Source organism: Fukomys damarensis, unplaced genomic scaffold (assembly GCF_012274545.1).
Source record: "Fukomys damarensis isolate Sample0158 unplaced genomic scaffold, DMR_v1.0_HiC HiC_scaffold_7, whole genome shotgun sequence".
NCBI classification, from domain to species: Eukaryota; Metazoa; Chordata; class Mammalia; order Rodentia; family Bathyergidae; genus Fukomys; species Fukomys damarensis.
This window is the reverse complement of record NW_022900919.1, coordinates 19,720,941-19,731,990: the sequence shown is the minus strand read 5'-3', so window position 1 is coordinate 19,731,990 and position 11,050 is coordinate 19,720,941. Positions and strand designations below refer to the sequence as shown.

The window sequence follows — 11,050 nt, the reverse complement described above, 5'->3', positions numbered from 1 at the left end:
TAAGCAGTGGTACCCCCCGGGGTTTAACCCCAAAAAAAAAAAAAAAAAAAAAAAAAAAAAAAAAAAAAAATAGCAGAGATGAGTCAGGCATGGATGGTGGCACATCTATAATCCCAGCCCAGAAGGTGAGGCAGGACGATCTTGAGTTCAAACCCAGCCTGGACAATTTAGTGACTTAGACCCTGTGTCAAAATTTAAAAACAAACAAAACTGTGCTGGAAGCTATTCATGATGGTACCCAGCAGTAATTCCAGCAGTGTGGGAGGCTGAGGAAGGAGGCAAGTTCGAGCCTAGCCTGAGCAATTTAACAAAACCTTGTCTTAATTTTTTAATTAGAAAAAAATTTAAAAGGATTGGGGATATAACTCAATGGGGACTGAGTTCAATCCCCAGTACTGAAAAAAAGGATAAGGCAAGCTGAGGTGGCCATCAGCCAGCTGTGTCCCCCAGGGAGCCCCAAGAATCTGAGCCTCTCCTCATTCACCGTCTGGCTGTCCTCGCCATAGCCCAACTTCTGACGGACGAGGCCATCAGAGCTGGCGTCTGGCTCGCTGACCTTCTGGCTGTCCCCTGCCGTGTAGAGCAGGAGGTGGTTTGAGTCTCAGCCTGAGAAATCTGCCCCAGAGATGGAATCTGCAGTGATCCTGGGCATGGTGCTGCTCTCTGTCCCCTGCTCGCTTACTTAGTTTGCTTTATGTGATGTCTAGGTAGGGCTTTGTGCTGGGGCTCCTGGACTTGGGCCCCACTCCTGAGTCACAGAGCATGACTACCCTCTCTGGGCCTGCCGTTTCCTCATCTGTGAGACAGGGTCACAGGGCCACTCTCTCAGCCTTCCTGGTGTCTCTCTCCCAGGCTTTTACCTTGGGGCTGTGTCAGGGACATGCCTCCGCAAGCTGTCCACTCTGGGGTGGGGTGGCATTCCTTCCTCTGGGCTCATTCCTTCCCCAGGCCAGCTGGAGGTGATCTTGGACAGGCGGCTGATGCAGGATGATAACCGAGGCCTGGGCCAAGGGCTCAAGGACAACAAGAGAACCTGGAACCGTTTCCGCCTCCTGCTTGAACGGCGAACCATGGGCAGTGAGGTAAACCTGGGCTTGGTGCCCAGGGGCCAGTGCAGGCTTGTCACGTGGTGACGGGGTGGGGGTGGTATGTAGCGGGGGGGTGTTACAGCCTCCCTAGAGGAGGCAAGGGACAGGCAGAGCAGGGCTAAGTCCGGATTGTGGCAGGCAGCTGTCTGCATCTCCCTGACCATCTCATTCACCGTGCCACCCCCACTGTTGCCTGTGCCCTGTGTTGTCTCCCACCTTCCTCTCTGCTGCCCCCACCCTACCCCAGCCACAGCATTCTCTAACCCTTTGCCTGTCCCCGCTCATCTCATGGCTTTCTTTGCCCCACCAGCCTGGCTTTTTCTGCAAACTGGCAGCCATGTTTAGGGGCTTGGTCTTTCCCAGCAGCAGGAGCAGTGACCGAGAGGTAAGGGTGGGCGACGGGAGTGACTGGCCGGTCCCAGCAAGCTGTCCCTGTAGTCTGAGTCCATTGCTTGTTGCCCTAGGGTCTGTGGCTCAACCACACCCATCACACAAACACTGAGTCCTGGCAGTTCTAGGCGCAGAGGCACAGTGCTGCTGGCTCTAGGAACTTACTTGTGAGTAGGGCTGGGGTAAAAGTGGACATGTGTGCCCAGGTCCTGAGGAGAGCGATTACACTGGGGGCTGCAGAGGTCACAGGAGGTCCTGAAGGAGGTGTGGGCCAGGCTTACTTTGGTGGATGCCATGGCACCTGGTGGGAGCCCTGGGGACACATGAATGTGGACTGGCACCAAGTTCTTTTAGTTACACCAGAGCTGTGCTGTCCTGTGGTAGCCACCAGACACGTGGGCCTGTCCCAGTGAATTAGTATGAAATAAAGGATCAGTTTTTCATTCTCGTTGGGCACATTTTGTTCCTCAGTGGCCTCAAGTGCTACTGTTTAGAAGTACAGATGCTGTGGATTTCCGTGCAGGAGGCTCTGTGGTTGGTGCTGGGCGCGAGCATGGCGGGGTGGTTAGGTTGATAGTAGTGACCATGAATACCTGGCCACAGAGCCCGGGTACCCAGAAAAGGGTCGGAGCAGAAGGGACACTGTCAGGACTCTGCCCTCAGTGAACTACCCGAACCGCCGGGAGCAGGTGGACAGTTTAAAGGCTGTTCAAATAGGAAGTGTTGGTGGCTTGGACTTGAACTAAGCCTTGGATGGGTAGAACTTGGGTCAGGGGAGAGGGAAGTGAGATTCTGGATATGCTAGGGCCAGGAATCAGAGACAGAGAGTAGGGGCTTTGGAGGACAGTTGTGTGTAAGCCTGTGGGTGTGGTGTCGAGGGCAGAGTCGCAGGGGCTGGGGCCCTGAGCACCAGACTGGCACTGCGGATGTGGGGCCTCCTGGGGACCCGAGATGGCTTGGGAGCACTTTCTCCATCAGACGCTCATCTCCCACCCTTTTGTCCCACATGTGTAAACAGAAGGGTACATCTGTCTACATTCCCTGCCTGCACTGAGGGGCTCTGTCTCTCTGTCTCTAATGGGCTATGTTGCTGAAGAGAGTATGCTACTCATCTCAGTGTTACGGAAGCAAAAAAATATCAGAAAGACGTGGCCTCTGAATTGGATACTGTGGGAAATAGCCACATATGAAGGGTTAGAGGTGCTAGGCCTGGAGCCAGACCTACCAAGAAGTCTCTTTGCAAAAGAGTTGGCCTGGATGTGCCGTGCCAGCCTCCCTTTGCCCTCAGCCTGGCCGTGCCTCACCCACCTCTTGGCACTTCCCGCAGGTTCAGGACGACCGCTCTACCAGCTACCCATCCCTCCTCAGCCACCTGACCTCCATGTACCTAAACACCCCGGTGTTCACCCTGCCCGTCGCCCAGATGCCATCCCCAGGCCCCAGTCTGCGTGCCTTTCTTCCTCTGGCTTCCTCGCTGCCTTGTGACTTCCATTTGCTCAACCTGCGCATGCTCCAGGCCGAGGTGAGCACCCTGGTGGGGCAAATTCCGGCCTCTGCCCTGGCTCTGTGCCAGCCTGCCCTTCACTGCCCACATCCTGTCCCTTTCCCAGGAGGATAACTTGCCCTCAGCAGATACTGCACTCATCTTACACCGCAAAGGTTTTGACTGTGGCCTGGAGGCCAAGAACTTGGGGTTCAACTGCTCCACAAGCCAAGGCAAGGTGAGCAGGCCCAGGTGTGGGAGGCAGGAGCTCTACAGAGAGGCAGGTAGGGCGGTCCATTGCTGGGCCGGGTGGGCTGGGGGGCAGGATGGGAGGAGGAAGTGTTACACCCGGCCGGGCCCAATGGCGCACTCTCAGCACTGCAGAGGCTGCGGCAGATAGACTGCAAGTTCCAGCCCAGCCTGGGAAATTTAGTGACTCAGTGAGACCCTGTTTCAAAAAGAAAGAGAGAAAGAAAGAGTTACACATAGGCATTGGAGAGAGATGAGAAAAGCAGCTGGGATGCATTTGTAGTTACTGAGGCCTGACAGGGCAGTTCCAGACAAGGGGCAGGGATCTGTTCCACACAAAGTGGAAAGCACCAGAGATGACCCAAACCCACAGTGGTCTTCCTCTGTGAGCTCTACCCATGGTCTCAGCAGGCACTGATAAATGACCCCACGTGCCAGGCCCTGGGCTAAGCGCCACTGATGCAGAAGTGACCGTGATACGGTCCCTGTCCTCAAAGACCTGCATCTGGCTGTGGCCGTTCCCACCCTGCGATCCATGGACAGGCTTTGGGGTTGAGCGAATCTCAGTGAGCCTGAGATTGGCTGCAGACACACGTGTGAAGGTTCGATGCTCCTGAAAGGTTGGCGCTCCTGGCAGGTTTGTTTTATCTGTAGTGCTGGGGTCAGAACTGGGGCCTAGCACATGCTTAGAACGCACTCATCACTAAGCTGTACCCCAGCCCTTCAGATTTAATATTTTTTCACTCTTTTTCTCTTATTAGTCACACAGATTCATGGTTTTCATTTTGACAGAGCTATATATGCACAGAACATACTTTGATCACCACCATTCCCCATTACCCGCTTTGCTTCACCTTTCCCCCCCAGTTTCACATTTGGGGGGTTGCAGTACACATAGCATATTTTGCTCATATCCATTTCCCATCACCCTCCCTTACCTGCCCTTGCCCTCCTCCTTATTCCCTTCCTCTTGGCTAATAATGATCTCTCCTCTTTCTTGTCATCTCTTTTAGATTCCTTGTATTAGAGAGAATGTGCAGTATTTATGTGAGTCTGGCTTATTTTGCTCAAAGTGATGCTTTGCAGATCCATCTGTTTTCCAGAAAATGACAAAATTTTGTTCTCATGGCTGATTAATACTCCACTGTGTATATATACCGCACTTCTCTACCCATTTATCTGTTGGTGGACGCCTAGGCTGGTTCCGATCTTGATCATTATGAATTGTGCTGCAGTTAAATGGACACTGATTCATTGCTCCAGTTGTGTACCAAGGAGTGCTGTAACTGGATCAAATGGTAGCTCTGTTTTAGTTTTTTGAGGAACCTGCATACTGATTTTCATAATGGCTATATGAATTTACATTCGCATCAACATTGTGAAAGGGTTCTCTCCCTCCATCCCTACCCCTGCACCCTCACCAGCATTGTTTTCTGTATTCTTGATGAATACATTCTGACTGGGGTGAGAGGGACTCTCAGGGCAGTTTTGATTTGCATTTCCCTAATAGCTAAAGATGTTTAACATTTTTCTGTATACTTATTGGCCATTTGTACTTTTGAGAAATGTTTGGCCAGGGATTTAGCTCAGTGGTGCCACACCTGTCTCGCAAATGCAAGGTCCTGAGTTTGATCCCAGGTACCGAAAAAAACAGAAATGTCTGTTCAGTTCATTTGCCCATTTATTGATTCAGCTATTTTTTTGTGCATTTATTTTCTATATATTTATATTTCTAGATAGAGTATTACTCCAGTCAGAAGAGTAACTGGTAAAGATTTTCTCTCAGTCTGCAGGCTCATTCTTTTAGTTGTTACTCTTGGTATGCAGAAATTTTTTAGTTCAATGTTGTCCCATTTGTTGGTTCTTACCATTATTTCCTGTGCTGTTGGAATCCTATTCAGAAAGTCTCTGCCTGTGCCTATGGCGTCAGATGTTCCCCTACATTTTCTTTTAGCAGTTTCACAGTTTCAAATCTACTTATTTATTTATTAAATTTTTAAAATTAAAAAAAATTTTTTTTGGTACTGGGGATTAATCTTGGGAATTTGAGCTTTTAAGTCAGGCGGTGGAACCACTACGCTAAATCCCCAGCCCTTAAAGTTTCAAATCTAATACCTAGGTCTTTGATCCATTTTGATTGATTTTTGTACAGGGTGAAAGATAGGAATCTAGTTTGTCTTCTTCAAATGGATGGCCTATTTTCCCAGCACCGGTTATGAAAGAGACTGTCTTTTCCCCACACATTTTTTTGGCTCCTTTGTCTGGAATCAGATGGCTGTAGCTGTATTGGTTTAGTTGTGTGGCCTTTATTCTATTCCATGGGTCATTATGCCTATTTTTGTGCCAATACCATGCTGATTTTGTTGCTGTGGTTGTGTATATAATTTCAAATTGGGAATTGTGATGGCTCTAACCATATTTTTTACTGCTTAGAATTGGTTTGGCTACTTGGGATATTTTGTGTTTCCAAATGAATTTTAGGGTTGTTTTTTCTAGTTCTGTGAATAATGTCATAGGCATTTTTATTAAAATTGCATTGGATCTGTAGATCACTTTTGATAATATGGCCATCTTGACAATATTAATTCTACTAATCTGTGAACATGGGAGGTCTTTCCATGTTGTCCTCCGCGAGCCCCCTCACAGAACAAGGTTCGGGAGCTCCAACTTGGAAGGGTAAGGCATGGAATCACCAAGCAGACTCGGGGGAGGTTTCTAGAAGCTTCTGCTTTTTTTCAGGAAATGCACAGGCTTATATAGGGACAACCATGGGGGAGGAGCGTCGGGGGAGCATTTAACATTTGGTGATACCTTATTGGGAGCACGGTGGAGTGATTTTTCTTGGGCGAGGCAAAGGAGTCACGGACTAGGGACGGAGGTGTAGCCTGTTGGATCCAGCATCTATGCACTTAAGTGAGTTAGCTCAGCCTTAGCAAGGTCTCCGAGTTAGCTCAGGAGACAGGAGTGCGGTGCCCCTAGCCCAGCCAGGCTTGAACTTCTCCCACATTTCCATCTCCTGGTGTCTTCTTCAGTTTCTTTCTTCAGTGTTCTAAAATTTTCATGTCAGAGGTTTTTCACTTTGGCTAGATTGATCCCTAGGTATTTGATTTTATTGGAAGCTATTGTGAATTATTTTTCTGATTTCTTTCTCAGCTAGTCTATTGGTGTATAAAAAGGCTATTGCCCCCCCCCCATTACTGGGAATTGAACCTGGGACTTTGGCACTGAACTGTATCCCCTGCCCCTCCTTTTAACTTTTTTTGTTTTGTTTTGTTTTTTTGGCATGAGGGATCAAACTCAAGACCTTGTGCTTGTGAGGTAGGTGGCGGCAACACTGAGCTAAATCCCCAGCCCTAATTTTTTTTTTTTTTTACTTTGAAACAGGTCCTCACTAAGTTTCCCAGACAGGTCTTGAACTTGTGATCTTCTTCCCTCAGCCTCCCAGAGTGCTGGGATTACAGGTGTGCACCACCACACCTGACTAAACTATTCATTAGTATTAATTTTTATATCCTACTATATTGCTGGATTTATCTAGCAGCTCTAAAAGTCTATTTTGGTCTTGTAAGTATAGGATGATATGATCTGCAAACAAGTATAATATGACTCTTCCCTTCCTGTCTGTATCCCTTTTCTTTCTTTCTCTGGCCTAATTGCTCTGGGTAAAGTGTCCAGAACTATACTGAATAAGAGTGGTAAGAGCGGACACCCTGATCTTGTTCCTGTCCTTTCTGATTCTTAGAGAAGTGATGTAGATGAAGAGCCTGATAACTGGTGTGGCAGCACCCCATGGACCCCAGCCTTTCTGTCCCACAGGTAGCCCTGGGCAGCCTTTTCCACGGCCTGGATGTAGTGTTCCTGCAGCCAACCTCCTTGACCCTACTCTACCCACTGGCCTCACCCTCCAACAGCACAGACCTCTACGTGGAGCCCATGGAGATCGCCACCTTTCGCCTCCGCTTGGGTTAGGGCTTCTTGTGGCCTGAAGAAAAGTTCATCCACAGAGACTGCCACCCTGGGTATCCCATCCAATCTGCCTCTCGGAACTGTGACAGACTGGGCTCTGCTCTCGCTTTCTGTTCTTTGTTGCTTCTGTGTCTGGGGCAACCCACATGCCCAGCCACTGGCAGGTAGGGCAGACGTGGTGAGGTGTTGGAGATGAGGCCCTTGGTCAGGGCAGGCTATCCCAGGCTCTACTTTGGGCTGTTCTGTGAGTGGTTGCCCAGCTGGGCCCTGGTCCAGACACCCACCCTTTTCCCAGAACGGGATGTAGAAGGTGCAGGGGTAGATAGAGGCGGTCAGAGAGGCTAAGTGGGTAGCAGCCCACATAGGTAACTATAGGCAAGGGCTGGCTCTGGGGGTTCTGTGGTGGAGTAGAGGCCACTTGTCCTGGCCCGGTGTGGGGAGCAAGATGAGAGCAGTTCTGGGGGGAGACAGATGGGGACCAGCAGTTGTCAGTGGGGTGGAAGAGGAGAAGGAATCCCTTTTTCTCCTAAGGGCCCGAGGGCTTCGCTGCCTTCTGTGAGTCTCTACTCTCAAGGCCACTAGGCCTGCATGCCCTGGCTAGGGGCTGCAAGGTGACCAGAAAGACTTGCTAGGCCTATGAGCAGAGGTCTTAGGATACTTCAGGTACCAAAACCCCCAACCTCAGACGGCAGTGGGTCTGTAACTTGTGGGTTGGGGTGGTGACAGGGGTGTATGTGGGGGATTCTTCCTCCTTACCTGACCCCTCTTCGTTCCCTTTAATTCATGCACTATGGTCCCCAAGAGTTCCTTCCTGTCCTGGGGTTTGGCCCTAAAACTTTCCTTTCTTATGAAAGAAAGTGAGCCTCTAAGACCCTGAGTGCCTGTGTAGCTTGGGAAGCCTCTGGTACTGTGCCTGACAGGCAGGCCTTGGGGCTTCACCATTTTTGGGCAGAAGTGTTCCATTCCTGGCACAGATGAGGGTTATGGAGGCTAAATTAGGAGGCAGTAGGGCTGCTTATGAGCCTTTATTTCAGCTTTGATCAATAGAGAAAAGTTTACGAGTCTCTTCAGATGCTGAAAAGATATTTGGTAAAATTTATATCCATCCCTTATTAAAACTCTTAGACTAGGAAGAAACATCCTGATCTACACAAAGGTCTCTGTCAGGGTTTCTAAAGAGTCAGACACCACAGGCATCCCCGTGAGAGTCAGGAACTAGCCAGGCCTTGAGGTTATGTAGAAGTGTTGTGGCCCCACTCACCCCTGCAGTAAGGCAGATGAGGGGGTAGGGAAGAATTATATTCCATTATTTGTAGACAATAAAGCTGCCTATCAGTAAAATCTAAGAGAGTTAAAAAGACCTACTAAGTTTTCCATAAAGTGACCCAATGCTACACATTCCTGTAAAGATCTTGGTTCTTCCCACTTCAGCCCATAAATTCAATGTAATTGCAAGAGTGAATACTTTCTGGGATTCATTTGGTTCCAAAGTTCATTTGGAAGAGTAAAGGTGGGAGAAACCAAGTCAGTTCTAAGTGGCAATAGATGGGAGTTAGGGTGGTGCTGAGGGGGGATAAGGGACTTGTTTCCCAAAGGGACCAGGTCTCCCAAAGGACTTTCCTGTGAGCATGGATTGAATCAGCATGACAGACTGTGTCAGACAGACCAGAGGGACAATACAGAGAGTCCAGAAACAGATCCTGGAACACAAGAATTTTATATATGATAAAAAGGATTTTAAGTGGGGAAAAATTGATTATTTAATAAAAGTACTTTGTGACAACTAGCTATCTATTAGAGTTAGATCTCTACCTCAGTTTCCACAAAAATTAGTTCTAGAGGGAAAAAAACAAAATGACAAAATTACTCAAGAAAAGATATTTTTATACCTGTGATGTGGGAAAGTCTTTTCTAAACATGAACCCTAAGAGACATAATAAGGGAAAAGATAACAGCTTTTACTACCACCAAAAAACAAAAACAAAACCCTGAAAATATGCTGTGGGAAGCGTCAAGCTTAGAAGACACGTGAGACATGGGAGGAAAGATTTCCAACACATAAAAAAAATCAGTACAATATAGGAGAAAAGCTTGCTAGGGGATTTGAGTCACAGGGGCCTTCCAGGCAGCCACCTGAAGACTCCAGAGTGACAGAGCTGAGTTCCTGCAGATCTTAAAGAGTCCTTAGAGCCTCGGCAACTGGAGTACTATCCATCTCATGGAAGAAATATGATCAATGGGAACTGCTTAGTGTAATGCATGGGCCATAGCAGAGCTACACAAATAAGAGCTATGATATTAGTAAAGGATGCTAAATAATCAGAGCAAATTTCATTGTAATCAAATGATGGGTGAAAATCTGTGAACCTTTAAATTAGCAGAATAAAGAACATTATCTTTGGAGGTCTTAGATATGCAATTAAATTATTCATCTGACCCATGTTTAATGCTGTACACTAGCCTTTTAAAATCAATTAAACTGTGTTAAAAATGTGGCCCAGTGTCACAAGAATTGGTTATGGACAGTTCAACCCAGCATGCCAATACATGGTTGTTATCCCAGCTACTCAGGAGGCAGAAACAGGAAGATTGAAAGTTCAGGGGCAGCTTGGGCTACTTGATGAGACGCTTGTCTCAAAATTTTTAAAAGAACTGGGGATGCAGCTTAGTTCTAGGGTGTTTAGCTAGCTTGCCCAAGGGCCTGGGGTCAGTCCCCAGTAATACACACACACACACACACACACACACACACACACACACACACACAGCCTCCTAAGGGCTTCTTTAGCCTGGGTGTTGCAGGGCAGAGTCATGAACTGCCTTGAGGTTGATGTATAAAAGGATCCTGGGTACAGTGCTTGAACCAGTCTCTGGAGAAGGGGCCAAAGAACTTCCATTTTAACAAGCACCCAGGTGAGCACATAATTTGGAAATGGGTCTGTCTATTTAAAAAAAAATTTTTTTTTTTGAGACAGGGTCTCACTATGTAGTTGAGACTGACCTGGAACTCACTATGTAGCCCAGGCTGGTCTCCAACTCACAGCGATCCTCCTACCTCAGCCTCCCGAGTGCTGGGATTACAGGCGTGCACCACCGTGCCCGGCAGGTCTGTCTATTTTAAGGCAAGAAGCAACTCTTAACCATGAAGCTCTGGCACTGAGGCCTCAGGATGACAAAATTGGAACCAGGACACAACACAAACTTCAGCCCCTGGAAATGGATAAAATTCTGTTTCTGCCTGCAACTCTCTACATGTAGGAACTGGGTCCTTGGGTGCATGGTGATCAGCCCTGAGAACATTTGGGTGTGGCTTGTCTGTGGCATGGGGAGTGCTGTATCTCTTAGCAGGAGCATCACCTGCTTGTCCAGAAACAAGATCTTTGTTCTTCCCTAATGAAAAGGTACACAAGGACAAACATTGAGGGTCCTCGTAGTGAAGGATGACACCAGAGAGATCCTTCACAGCCCCTGCAGTTTCACCTAAGGTAAGTGGGAAAAAAATCCATATTGCATCCAGGACCAACTGGCTTTGCAGACTCTCCATCCATTTGGGCTCCAACTTCGGACTTCGCTGAGAATAAATCTGAATTAAAAGTGAAGACCCTGGGGCTGGGGATTTAGCTCAGTGCTTGCCTTGTAAGTGCCAAAAAAAAAAAAAAAAAAAAGACCCTGGAAATAGGGCAGCCTAGGTATAGAAAGCTTAAGTAGAACAGACAACTCCTTAGTATTTGGAATATTACAGGGTTGAAGAGAAGGTCCTGCAGTGGAGGAAGAAATACATGGGTTTCTTTGTGAGAATGCCTCATTGTTTGAGTATCTGTGTCCCTTCCGAATTTATGTTAAAACCCAGTCTCCAATGTTATAGAAGAAGAGG

At 47.9% G+C, this 11,050-nt stretch overlaps 1 protein-coding gene across 4 annotated transcripts in view; it reads left to right on the top strand.

Moving 5' to 3' along the window:
* Nucleotides 1-9,248, top strand: part of Man2a2 (mannosidase alpha class 2A member 2) — a 22,758-nt gene extending 13,510 nt beyond the window's left edge. For 2 of the 4 annotated variants that reach the window (XM_033761092.1, XM_010621093.3), the window contains exons 20-24: nt 949-1,082; nt 1,399-1,473; nt 2,806-3,000; nt 3,089-3,199; nt 7,027-9,248. In XM_033761092.1, the coding sequence (XP_033616983.1) occupies nt 949-1,082; nt 1,399-1,473; nt 2,806-3,000; nt 3,089-3,199; nt 7,027-7,179 (668 nt within the window). In that variant the 3' untranslated portion in view covers nt 7,180-9,248. The other 2 variants (XM_010621094.3, XM_010621095.1) reach the window with 2 other exon arrangements.
* The last annotated feature ends 1,802 nt before the right edge of the window (nt 9,249-11,050 follow it).